Raw genomic sequence first — 14394 nt, 5'->3', positions numbered from 1 at the left:
GGGTGCAACAGCCTATTTTTTTCTGGTGTTTGTAGAGCACACCACTCCCCCTCGAGGATATCGGAGTGATGAAGTGTGTTTGGGCCAAGCTAGGACAGAGACTAGGTGAAGAGTCAGATCTTCAGTTTGAGAAGACAAGAACTGAGGCAGTGTCATTGATGAGGAGGGATACGTTATTTCAGGTTTTGAAAGAGGCAGATGACCCAGCCACTAGATAGGTTCTGCATTTGCAGGGTGTAGGAAGGTGGAATCTGACTGCATGGTTGCCCCCACTTTTTTCCTGGTGTTTTGCTGGTTTTCAACTTAGTCTGGCTGGGACTCCAGCCTATCTGCTTTCTCCCTTAAATTGATTACAATTACTTTAGGTACACTCCAGATTGGATTCTGGGGTACCCTTATAAGTCCCTAGTGTATGGTATACTATGTACCCAGGGCATAGGCACCCCAGAGGCCTACCTGGAGCTGCAGCATGTATTATGCCACCCCTGGAAAGCCTCCCAAAATGACACCACAGGACTGCTACTGCAGCCTGGGTAAGGGGGTACATGCACCCCTTACTGAGATATAGGTTCACTATATCTCTCCATCAGTGCACATATAAACCTATCAGTCACCCCTATGGCAGGCCTTACTAATCCTGAAGGCAGGGTGCTGGGTTGTATGTGAGCGGGTGCCCATTCATGAGCAGAGCCCCTCTGCAGCCTTCGAAACCTTTATTCCTGGGTTGTTAGTGATGCAGCCAAACCATATACTCAAGTGCATTATAACCAAACGGTAAATGCTAACTTTGGGATGGCTGCATAGAAACATGTTGTGTTTGGTGTCAAACACCTTGGAATCATACCCCCAGACCAGTAACTGGTGTGGGAGTATGATCCCACCCTTCTAGAGGGAGACACATGACAGCACCGGTATACCCGGTACCAGCTAACAGAGCCCTGGCATCACAAAATGGATGCTGCCAGCCACAGACACGAGTCTGCCCTCCTGCTGCTGGACGAAACTCTGGCAGGGGAGGCCTGGGCAATAGGTTTCCTGTCACAGGGAGGTGCCACCACCTCCCAGACAGGCTTTAGTGTATTGGGGCTTGGTGGGTGCACTCCAAGAGTGCTTTGAAGTTCAGCACTGGGGCACATTTGGTGTCCCTGTGGATAGCCCAGCTCAAACCGGCTGCAGGGGCTACTAGCTCCAGCTCTGGCACAAAACTGGACAAAGGAAATGGGTGTAGCCACCTCCCTTTCCTGACCCTCCCATAGGTGGGTCCCTAGAGTTTGTCCCACCCCTTCCTTGGGTATGAGATAGGAATCCCTGGCTACAGGACTTTAGATTACACCTGGACGAAACTGATACTGAATCCCGGAACTTCGACGATCTACATTGAACTAGATGACTATGGAATCTCACTTGGAGTAAAGGAGTTACTTCCCTGCAAGGCAGGCACCAAAGACGGATCTGACCAGTTTGCATCTCCGAAGCTCCTGAGGACTCTGAAGAACTTTAAGACCACGGAAACCCACCTTCTGTGTTGCAGAGGTCGATCAGTGCCCACAGCAAGTCTGAGGTCCGTATCCCTCATGGCAACCGTGCAACCGGAAACCCTGGACACCGCGTCCCTTTGCAGAAGCATCAGCTTTCCTACAACTCCTGCAGCTGAGCTTTGGGTTAATTGTAGTCCTGACCCTGAGCAGCATTTGCACTGAAGATTGCCCGCCTACACTCCATGAGTGTTCCGTGAGCTGGCCCTTTGTGTTTTCTCTCGAGGTCTCTTCGCGATTCCTGGTCTGTCGACTGGTGGTTCTCTGTGAAGGCAACTTTAACTTTAATTGAGCTTCCTTGGTTGCTCTAGATGTGTCCTGACTCTCCATCACTTGGGGAGTCCCGAGGACCTTGCTGGTCCACACAAAGCATCTTTCCTCTTTCTGTATGGGTTGCTGTTGCCAAGGCTTGTGATCAATCCGAGCACAGACACTGCAGCACTCGACATCCTTCGTGGGACAGCTCGAATCCAGCTCCTGGTTGTGGTCGATGCCTCCTGGTCCTCGTGGCTGCAGAGTCAAGCTTCACCTCCTCACACTTGAAACACCAGACATCGATGGGCATTCGTCTATCGTGCCCCTGGTCACTGGCAAGTGACCCATTCTCTGTCCCCTCTACTTTCAGGTTCTTCTGATCTTCGATCCAGGCTTAGATCGCACTTGACACTTTTCTTCTTGCCGGCAGCAGCACTTTGCAGCAGATCGCCATTGAAATCAACAACGATTCCCGACACCATTTGACACCTATGCACCCAGCTTCCCTGGGTGAGGTAACTCAAGTACCAGGGTGCTCCTGTGGGTGCTGGCCCTAGAACCCCCTAAGTCTAAAGGGGTTTGTTCAAAGTCCTCTCTTATTTTATATATATATATATATATATATATATATATACACCTTGTGTGGTTCCCCTTTCATTTAGTGATTCAAGAGGTTATAATCTGGTAAACCAAGCTGCTTTACTCTCCTTCAAGACTTAGCCTGAAGGCTGCTCTTCATAGCTACCACTAGGATAGCTTTCAATAAAGGTTGTCTTTAAACCTATCAACAATAAGGGTGGTTTGGACTGGTGCAAGGTGCCCACTATAACTAGTGGACAGCATGTGCCAGGCCAACTACTCACACAGGGGAGGTGTGAGAGTAGAGTTTGGTTGAGTAGAGGAGTCTGCTCTCATTGTAACCAAGACGACATCAACCATGGACTGGTTTCAGCAAAACCGTATATATACACATTTATGACATACACATTTTATGTGTTTTAGCACATAGTGAGTAGTTCTGTAGCCACCAAGAGAAGAAATGATTTACTAGCGACCACTTTTTTGTAGTTTTATATAGCGCAAACTCACCCCAAAAGGTATTCGACCACTTTACATGAGCACCAGTTACATTATACAAGGACTCATTCATTTTTGTTGGGCACAGGGAGACGAAGTGATTTGCCCAGAATATTGAGCAGACACCGAGATTAGAACCTGGCCCCTCACTCAGTTTCAAAGTTGGCAGCTCCCATCGTTATGCCACACCCTTTACCAATTTACATTATAGTTTGCACAGCATGGTTACATTACCTGTTAAAGAATGTATGTTTCACTCCCTTCATTCTATGTACTGTGGTCTAGACGGATCCGTGCCACCTGTTTGCCACATAGCATTGCTGTTCACCTTAACCAACTGAAGGACTGAATGCTGGTCTATGCATGAGAAAGAGGTCCTGATTGGAGTGTGGCTGGTTCCTAGAGAAGAGTGGTTGTTCATGCCTAATCCATATTAAGACTGTATTCAGGGTAAGACGGACTTTCTGGCTCCTGCTCCGATAACCACAGCTTCAGACCAGTACCAAACAATATTCAACCACCCACAACACAACAACATTTGCTTTCATAGATTAGAAAGTGAACCATGCAATTACTTTCCAATATTTGATAGTATGGAGCAGTTAAAATCTTTGCCAGCCATTCAATGTTCCCAGGTGAGCCACAAGAACAGAAGGGCCATCATTCGATAACTTTAGGGTTTTCCTGCAACAGACTGCTGGCATAGTTTTGAACATAACAATTACAACTTCATTAAAGAATTTTGTTGACTGGTGCAGCAAATCTCAAGTCCATATGAGCTGGAGATCCTCCCTGATAAAATAATTAAAGCCAATCATCAAACTATATAGTACATGTTTTGTGCATCGATGCAAATTTTCCCCATCAGGGAAAGAGCTTTACATAACGTTCATCAAAATATGGAAACACAGAAAAGACTCCAGAGAGAGGGCAGGGCATGATTTTTCATGGCCTTGGCTGTAGGACATAATCTACGTTTAGGGGTTTTATGTCGAGTTGCATTGTATTTCTAGGTATTTAGGAAAACAGACACATTAATACAATATAATGGGTTTGAAATATTGCAAACAACAAAAAGGATCACTATTCCTGTATACCTAATGTCCAATATGTCCTGCCATGGTTTCAACCCAATACAAACAATCTAGTATGCGTTCTGGAATAACTGGCCCACACTGTCAATTCATGGGAATGTTGTAACAAAGAATTTAAAATCTACACACTAGCATTCATATGCAAGTGATGGCCTACAGGAGATATGGTAAAACATTGGTGTGCTCAAATAAACTACCACCCATGGGGGTAAACATCCCTCATGGCTTACTTAAAGTGTTAGGAATTACTTCTAATTTCCCTTTTGTACACAAACTCAAAATGTTCCATGAGGAGGGATTACGGCAGCAACATCCACTGGCTGGAAGGAGTTGAAAACAAAAATGTTAAAAAGTCCACTATAGAAAACCATAGGCTCTGTATTAAATACAGTCAGCTATGAGGTCCAACTAAAAAGTAGAAGCCTGCTAGTAATTTTGATTTAACCTTGACATTTATCACTGTTACAGGTATGTAGAACAGGTGTTTAATGGTTTAGGAAAAAATATTGCAATGGGTATTAACATGACCTTAAAAATGTAATCAAAGTATTGCAATACTTAATGCCAAGTTACTCTAAAACGAAATTGTACCATGAAAAAAACAAAACTGTAATGAGTTACTGTTGGCAGATGAGGCAGCTTCTGTAATCTTCTGCTACTGTAATGTGGGTGATAGAGGGGGAATGAAGCTCTACTCTGGTCACAGTTTGCTTCAAATGTATGTTAGTAATTTAAAAAAGTCACATACATGAAGTAGTGCCTCTTGAATTGCTGCATAGTTGGTCGAGTGAGAAAGTGAGTTTCATCTTCCAGGAAATCCATGATGCATTGCTTCTAATGTTCAGCTCCTCCAGAGTCTGTGCATCTTCATTTCAAACCAAGCGACACCCTACACTATATTAAGTCATAGTTTGAGATTAGTCTTTTTATTCCCCGTAAATGCAGTGCAAGGCTGTAGCCTCTTTTTAATAATGTGCCCCATATCCACTAATGTCAAGGTATGTTCATCCTTAGGTTCTTTATGCCTGTCTTGAAGCAGTAAACGTTCTGGGTTTTTATATTCCGGTTGTGTTTTATGCTTGGAGGACAAACATGTGGCCAATTTATTAGAAAAGACCTGAAATTTGTGCACCTTTCTTATGCTTGAAGGTATGAGATATCAGTCACGTTCTTGTTTCTATGAATGATAACATTTGGTGCATAAATGGTAAACATAAGGGATGCAGCCAAGGAATTCAATGCTGCACGGCCTAAAGCAGTCACTGCAATAGACAAAAACAAAAAAAAAAAAGCAGAGAAACCATTGCCCACCTCAATGGTCTGCTGCACATTGACAATACATAAAACACGTTTGTATACCTTTGGTTCTCAATCACACAACCTCAATGGGATAGTGTCCGACCAACCAACACTGTGGTAGACAGGACGTGAATTTGGGGTGCTGTACACAGCCCAAACAGGACTTCAAGGAGTCTTAGAATTTGGGGCACCTGCAGCTGTTCCTCGTGGGAGTGCGGTTTTAGAGGAACACACAGTAGACACTATTCCCTAGAGATTGTGTGATTGAGAACCACATGATTGTGGTATGATTAATCTACTTGGATTTATGCCACGGATTCTTTAACCGGATGATATACACAGTGGCCCCTGAATGATCACATTTTTCATCAGGACCGAATATTGAACCACATGTGTTTTTTAGACGGTGATTCTATTTATTTCACACCAAGAAGATACTTGCATCCCCAGTGATTCAAATCTCTGGCCCTGATGAAGCCTTTGTAAGGTGAAACGTGTTGGATGCATTATCTTGGAAATACCCAATAAAGAAAAATATTGCTTCAATAATCAAGACCCATAAGCATTGTTTATGTTAAATGTCTTTATTCATAACCATCTGTTGCCTCTCTACTTCTGGCATACAAAGGTGTATAATGGTAAATGCATATTTTCAGCTGGGGTTCTGTAAGTTAAAAAAAATATTGGATCAGAGTATGTTCCAGGCCTTCACTGCCATAAAGGAGGGGGCCATGAAGTATTAACCATATTTCTTATAACCAATTTATAATAAATATTAGAATTATAACAAAATGCATGAATTGTTTTCTGAAGGACATTCATTCTTACAAATACATGTAAAATATAGATATATTTCATGGTTTGGCCTTAAGTGTTAATTGCATTCTGGTTTCTTGCTTTATTCTGAAAGATTTGCTATGTTTGATTTTAGGGATTACACACCGCTATACTTTTCTTGGATGTCTAGGATTAATTGAAAGTCTTCTGTGGGAAATAGGAGCACTAAACATTAAGCACAGAGAAGAAAACATGTACAGCCTGGTAGAAGTGGTCTTCCAACTGGCTTTCTCCAGATTGATAGTTGTGTCATCCAGGTCCATATTAAAAAGAACAGAGCTCAGACACCAAATCTGTACCACATGTTCACATGCCTTAAAGGGCCACATTTCAGGTAACACTGTATTTGATCTGGAAGCATAATTCATACATTGCCTTATATAATGAACACCCAATGCTACTTTAAAGGAGCTTAAGTAACAAGGTCAAAATGCCCAGTTGAGATGGAGTATTATGAGACTTGTGAAAGCAAGCCAACATTCCCCCATTTGTGGCTTGAGTACATTGGTCTATTAGTGTATGGAGTGTGTAGATCTAATCCGCTATGAATTTGGAAAAACACCTATTTTACTTCAATGTAACATCTATACCCATATAAAATGCAGAATACACCACAAAAGTGCATTCAAGCTGCAAAATACAATAAGTTGTTCTTACAAAAAGGTGGGCGAAGGTTACACAAAGTCAGTAAAGTTTGGCATATTTGAGAGCCTTATATTGAATTTGGCACTCAATTTTTTGTTTTGCGACCAAATTTCCCCATGGCATAGCTAAATCCACAGTGTGGAGCGGGGAAGGTGATTGAGGGGTGGGGTGTCAGGAGGCCTTGGGTGATGGCTGCAGATTGTCAAACAAGCAGGATTCAGGAATTTGCTGCCACAAAGAGCTGTTGAACATGTCACAATTAAATCAAAATCCTTGCTAACATTAAACATGAAAGGTTTTGTTCAACAAATCCATTTGAGAGTTCAACCTTGCAAAGCTTGGGAGGTTTTGACTTACACCGCTTGGGCTGTTGCCAGAGCTTTGTACCGGGTTGAACTTTGGGACGGTTTAAACTAATTAGTCACAATTGATGAAAATGGATTCTTTGGGAGCCAATGATATTCAAACGTGGTACTATGACAATACCTTTTAAAACTAAGATGGGCATCAATTCAGTGTAAAGGAAGGAGCCTCCGAACCCCTCTCTTTCAAATCGCTTGATCATAGATTATCTGCAGTTCCATGAAGCAGCCTCAACCTAACTTGTAGCAAATCTGTTGCTTTAGTTTAGTCGCAATTCTGCTCAAGTAATTGAATTAGAACTGTGAACAATGAAGCATACGTAAATGCAGCTGCCTCCAACTGGCATAGCCAGCCAGTGTGAGGTCTCTTGAGGCATCATGCCTCAATGAGATGCATCCTAATTGAAGGAAGGCCTTTATTGCCTTGAGGTGGGGGGGGGGGGTTACATGTGGTGCATATAACCCTTTAATGGGATGGTATTGAATGTTCATCCTCCAGCTGTATCATCAAAAGCTTGACTCACAAGACTGACATCCAATTTGGTCTTCTTATATCTCAATTATCAGGACACACAAGCAGTGCCTAATTGTTTGCAAAAAAGTGAAGAACCAAAGAAGGCTCCTCTGATGAACAGTGAAGAAAACTGATTTGCTTCAGCTGAAGACTTAGAGAGGACTCAGGCTGCATGAAGAAATAGTGCAAGCATGGGTAACAGAGGCCATTGCATTAGTTTGTTTGAAATGTATCAGAAGTAGTGTAAAACTGGATTTTTATTTTTTTTAAACTACATCCACTTTAATTTTTCTATGACTTGAAGGGTATCTTTTCTAGATCCAATACTACTTGTGTGATTTTTCTCCAGGGTTTCAATTTGTGTGCCTATATAATGCAACTACATATATTTATGTTGTGATAGCTTTGCCAAAAATAGATTAGCAAGCAAGATAAACCAGAAAAGTTCCAATTAAAGAAGTGCTCTACCTGTCCCTTCAGGAAGCTCCACAGTGAGGTATCCCTCTATCCAGCGGTAGCAGGGGAAGTGGTAGATCTTTCCTGTAGGAGATTCCACAGTAACTTGACTGCAGAACCAGCTGTCTTCTGGAAAGAATGAAAAGGGCTCCTTGTGAAGGCGGATGAGCGCAATATCCCCCAAGTCCTGTTTTTCATGAATGTGGTACAAGTCATTCTAAAACAAAAAAAAACACACAAAAAAAAACAGAAGTATTTTTTTACTATACAATTTTTCATTTAGATGTACCAGCCACTAGTGCATTTAAATATCAGTAAGAATGACATTGCTCAATTTACTCTATCCGACTTCTTATGTTACAATAGATAATAAATTAATTAGCAAACTAATTTCACTATTACAAGTTAATCCGTTCCAAAGCAAGAGACCAAGGGAGGATACCTTGGAACCGGCTTCATCCAGCAATCTAAATTCTTTATCTTCAGTGGTTACCTCTGTGAACACGGAGGACTCAGTGGGAGTCACAGAAACTGAGAATAAGCCCGACAATTTTTTATTGGAAATGGAAAGATTCAGATTGGGTGCGAGATCAACACCAAAAGATCAAAAACCAGAAAGGGGGGGGGGAGGTGAAGGAGATGGCAGGGATCTAAGCAGAAACAGCAACAAAAAAACAAAACCAGAACCAGTGGACAGAATGACCAGATCAAAGAAAATGGAGAACTAGCAAATGTAGGAGGAGGAGAAAGGGAGTCTCGATAAGGAGCTAATGATTGTTAATTTGTCAAACCGAATGCTTACCAATGATGATATCTCTGTCCTAAGCAAGGGACTTTGTTTTTGTCCCAATCAATTGTGAGGTGATGTGGATATGTTTGTTGATCTGTCAAAATGTATCAGACTACTAAAACGTAAGGATCACTTTGTACGGAACCCATTTTCTTGTGTTAAACTTGTGCCTGAAAATGCTCCGCCAGTACACACTGTTCATGAAATAAATGTTATTTAATCAATGTCTGTCGAATATGAAACATCTATAGAGATGGAGCAGATTAGAAATGAACTTGATATAATGGAAGAAGTGTCGGTTGACAGTGGCCTAAGACCTCAGTCGAAATTTATTCCTGTGGCACACACCCGAATATCGATACTTTCAAAGAGAGAGTTAAACAAGGTTTTTTATCACTTATTGGAACATCCCGTCCCCCCCCTCCCCCCGAACCAGAGACAATACAACCTTACATCTATGGAAAACGCAGCCCTAAAAAGTTTAAAGTCAAACCCCTCAATTGTCATACGAGAGGCAGACAAGGGGGGGGGGAAATGTTGCCATAATGGACAAGAAAAGCTATATGATGGAAATTGATAGTCAACTAGCTGACACATCCCGTTACATTAAACGGTTAGGGAATCCCATTAAGAGTCTCAGTACACATATAAACATGAGACTACAAGAATGGAGTGAGATTGGACTCTTGAGTGAGGAAGAATGTAGATATTTAACAGTCTTGGAACCAACTTTCCCCTGTATCCACATTCTCCCTAAAATACACAAGGGCGGCCGTTTTCCACCAGGCCACCCGATTATTTCTGGGGTAATTTCACCTACGAAAAAACTCTCCGAATATGTTGATCTTTATATACAGCCACTGGTCCAAAACCTTCCGGCATATATCAAAGATACAAAGGATATTTTGGGGAAATTTGAAGGCTTTAAATGGTCTGAGACCCTCACTTTTGTGACTTTGGATGTTGTCGGCTTATACACATGTATCAAGAAGGAATTTGGGGTAAAAGCCTTACAATTCTATTTTGGACAAAGGACAGCAGATCATTATTTACACAATGAAGTCCTACTTGAAATGACCAACATCATTTTATCCAAAAATTTCTTCCTCCATGATTCAGAATGGTTCCACCAAATACAGGGCACAGCGATGGGCTCCAGGTTTGCTCCCGCTTATGCCGGGCTCTTTATGGGCTGGTTTGAGCGGGAGTATGCCTGGGGCCATGATGCGTCAAGGTGGATGGAGCATGTAATCTTTTGGGGCAGGTACATCGACGATGTTATGTTGTGGGATGGACCTGCCCCGGAACATATGGAGTATCATGCTCATCTCAATGATAATCCTTTTAATGTGACATTTACCATCAATCACAGTAGGGATGAAATTGATTTTTTGGATGTCACCTTTTTTTATTCAGGATAATCACATACACAGCCGTACACACAGAAAGAGCACCGCTTGGAACAGCACATTACACTATCGGAGCTCACATCCCCAACATGTCATCTCTAATATGCCCTATGGGGAGATGATCCGCATGCGCCGTAACTGTAGCACAGAGGAGACCTTTGTCCGGAATCTAGGAGAGACTGAAAAACGCTTTCTGGATATTGGATATCCGGACACTATATTGAAGAAAGCGCATACGAAAGTGATGAAAATCCCTAGACAAGAGACCTTAACAACTAAACCCGGCAATAAGTCTAAGAAGGTGCAAATCGCTTTTAAAACACAGTTTGGTGACCATAGTGGCAGGGTTAAATAACACCCTAAGAAAAAATTGGCACTTATTGGCAGACATACCAAGTCTTAAGGACATCATACCGGTTAAACCAAAAGCTACCTATAGGAGAGGACAAAATTTACGGAATATTCTTTGTCCAAGTTATGTCGCCACTCCCAAGGTACAAACTTGGCTTTCATCTAAAATGATGTTTTTTTTTTTACATGCAACCAGTGTAGTGTTCGTAAACTAGGTAAAAACAGAATAAAAAAACTTTAGTTTTAACACCAAACGCAGATACTCTAGTGATCATTTGATCAACTTTAATTCCAAATATGTGACATATGTGCTAGGCTGCCCATGTGATAAGGTCTACGTGGGCAGCACCAAAAGAGCCTTGAAAATAAGAATGCAGGAGCATGTACGAGCCCGCCGTAATGGAGATCTCAGATACCCCCTGACATTTCATATGCAGGACAATCACACCGCTGAAGAGGAACTTTGGTTCATGGGAATAGACCATATACCCGTTAACCCAAGGGGGGGTAATCGGGAATTGGCCCCGAGAAGAAATGAGGCAGGGTGGATTTGTAGATTACGAAGTGTAGAACTTGGTTATAATAATGATGATGAAATGCATTATTTCTTATAATTTTCTGCCTGCGTCATCGCCTCCTTACTGTTCCTGTGTTAAAAATTTCTGGACTGGTGGACCACTAGTAAGATCTATTGGCTGTCCTATGAAGGACACAAATATGTGAATGAATCTAACTGCCTCCCTGTGCTGTAAAAAATTGCTGGACCTATGGACCAACAGTAAGACGTATTGGTTTTGCTATGAATAACAAACATGTGAATGAATCTAACTACCATATATAACATTAATGATATTAACAGCACATCAATACTGATGTTAAACCATCATATCCGATCCTCTTCTCCTAACAATTTTTATAATGTTGTTTCTTGTGTTGTATTCTCTTCATTCATGGATTTTTATTGCCTTAACTTTGTGTTAAATTTGAGGGGCCTTCCAACATAGTATAATTCCGAAATGTCTGTCAGGTTCATTTTCCTCCCAGGTCATTAGAAATCCTAATTGTGTGGTTATTAGTGTGAGAACTGGCCGGTTTAATTTGGGTATAAAGGGTCCTGGAAGGTGCTGCGTTTTGAAAGGCCTCTCCCCAAAATAATAGGGAAACATAGCCTTCTTGGCATTTAATGCTCTTAAGATTTTTGAACATGAGGGTGCACCCTTTGAGGCAGTTTACCCAGATAGGAATTGTCTAAGAGGTTATCAAAATTACCACTGACTGGGTGGTTGCGAATGTGAGAGCAGGCCGGGTTAACATAAGCAAAAAAAGGGTCCCGGAATGTGCTGCGCTTCGAAATGCTCCTCTCTATAATAATAGTGGCATATAGCTATCTCGGTATCATATGCTCTTAAAACTTTTGAAAATGATGGCGTTTTCCTTGAGGCCGTCTGACCAGATAGGATTAGTTTAAGAGGTTATCCAAATACACGTTCCGCCTGTGAGGTAGACAGTAGTCGGAAACATTTTTCATTCTATCATTTTAATTTTGACCGCTTTACTAGTCACAGGTTACAGAGACATAGGAGCTTTACTGTAGAAAAAACCCCGTGCACTTAGGACATCTTCTTTGATATGATATTTGTTTAATCACCGATCATGGTGGCTGCATACGGGGAAATTTGCACATATTGCACATTACAAGATGGCCGCCGTATAAGCACCGCCAGGGACCGTTGAGGTAGGGCTCCGTTAAAATTTTACACGCAGGAGTTTTGAATTTCCCCGAACGCATGCACTAATAAACCTCTCCCAAATGACAGCTCAGATTCCTTGTTTTGGCGTTCAGACCGCGACGTTGTATTCCGTTGCAGTCCGCAACTGCTACATTGCGGTAAGTTCAGGGGTCAAGGAATGCAGTTTTTCGCAAGTCCTCTGGACTAAGTTTTCTTGCTAATACTCTAGTTCTGGGTGTTGTCAGGTCCCCTCATGATTGAAGGGGTTTAATCTGTGGAGGGACTCTTTCTCCCCCTCATATTCTAATATTGATGAAGTGTTTGGCGCATCAACTGTAGTGCAATGTTACCTAATAGCTCGATAATGAGGGTCATTTAGGTTCTAAGTTTGGACTGGGCGATATCTTTATTTTAATTCCTATAAAGAAGTTAGCACATGATTTGTAGCGCACGCGCTATTTACCAGCTATTACTAGTCCTTATTAGGTTTTTTGCTGCTCAGTAAGGGAAGTACAGGAATGCTGGCTTCATTCATTGGGGCCTGGTACCGTCAACTTTTGCTAAAAGTGTGGCATATTAATAATGGAGATTTGTCTATTAGAAATCCCACACTGAGCTGCAGCGTTTTTTTTCTTTTCTTAGAATGCCTCGGGCTTGGCCTAAATCGGCTCTTATGCAGTGATATCATTGCTTACGTGAATATTGACCCTGGATCTTCCAAAGGTAAAGGTTTTATACATGTGGTCCTAATATAGATTCTCTACCTAGCTTGGTATATATGCCCCTGGCTCATTTTGCCAAATTTACTTCCTGACACAGGGTGATTTTTGCTCTAAGTTCTCATTGTTTCATTTTTCAAGTGTGAGATACAGATTGACTTACTAGGCCGATATAACATGCATCTTCTGCCCATTGCTAGGCAATACTGTGTGGTTACCCTCTATACTGTTATGGGGAAATTGGCTCCCCACCCATTGGTGAACAAATTTAGAGCGAGATATCATAATTCTGATCTAAATAACTCTAGACAGAATAAATAGATTTCTTTTATATAATTTTGAATTATGTATTCATAGACTTACAATTCCATTTCCGTTACAACTGACCTCAGAGATGTTTGTCGTTTCCATCCTTTAGATCTTACTGGATGGGAGAACTTTTTCAACATATATTCGATTATGCTTCCCAAGCACAATAAAACTCTACTCACCATCAACTACTAGCGGTGGGTACTTACTATTTCTTTTACTGAGCAAAGGTTTTCCTGATGCCCTTGTCTCTCGACACCTCGTCTTGCATCATTTTGTTTTCCTCTCTTCCTGCTTTCCTTCTGAGTTGTAGCTCCTTTCCCTCCGTTTCCTATAATGCCCCCAGAAATTTAGTAAGTAGAGGAATATTTTCACCTCAAATTTTTTATGTGCATTTTAGTCTGATTATGTGTGTAGTCTTAATGAATCTTTATACCCTCTATTGTTTAATAAAGTTCATTATCATTTTCAAATATAAAAACAAATAGATAATAAATTAAAACCAAATTAAAAATATAATTTCACTATGATTAACAAACCAGGCGAAAAAAGAAAAATACATGAGTGTTTTAATGTTTAAACAAAATTATCTAAAAGTTCTGCACTTTGTGGTAGGTCACTTCTTATGTTAATATAAATTATTTTTTGTCATTGGTAACATGTATGTGGACATAGCCTTGGTCCCATGTCGTCACATACTGTTCTGTCTTTGTAGTGTTGAGTGTATTTATACATGTATGTTTATTTTGTAATTAACAGCCCTGAAGAAGTCCTGCAACAGAACGAAACACGTCAGCTGTTCTGTTTGTTGTCTTCCAAGAATCGAAGTCTGTCTTTTTTACATATTATGAAAATGTAATAAAAGAAAGTAACTTTGGAGAATCCGCATTTTTGGAGATAATCTTATGATTGTGAACTGTAATTTTTTCCCTGTGGTGCACCTGTACTTTGATTTTATACTGTTGGATTCCCGAGGTAATAGGCACTGTGGCAGTGGGTGCTATTCAGTGTG

The 14394-nt window shown here is 41.3% G+C and overlaps 1 protein-coding gene across 2 annotated transcripts in view; it reads right to left on the bottom strand.

The window, feature by feature from the left end:
* LOC146780368 (hydroperoxide isomerase ALOXE3-like) overlaps nucleotides 1-14394 on the bottom strand; it is a 202061-nt gene that overhangs the window by 49442 nt on the left and 138225 nt on the right. For both annotated transcript variants that reach the window (XM_085639758.1, XM_085639757.1), the window contains exon 2: nucleotides 8087-8291. In XM_085639758.1, coding sequence (XP_085495884.1) covers nucleotides 8087-8291 — 205 coding nt within the window. The remainder of the gene's footprint in view (nucleotides 1-8086; nucleotides 8292-14394) is intronic.

This window comes from Triturus cristatus, chromosome 12 (genome assembly GCF_964204655.1).
Source record: "Triturus cristatus chromosome 12, aTriCri1.1, whole genome shotgun sequence".
Lineage (NCBI taxonomy): Eukaryota > Metazoa > Chordata > Amphibia > Caudata > Salamandridae > Triturus > Triturus cristatus.
This window is presented reverse-complemented; position numbering and strand designations above follow the sequence as displayed.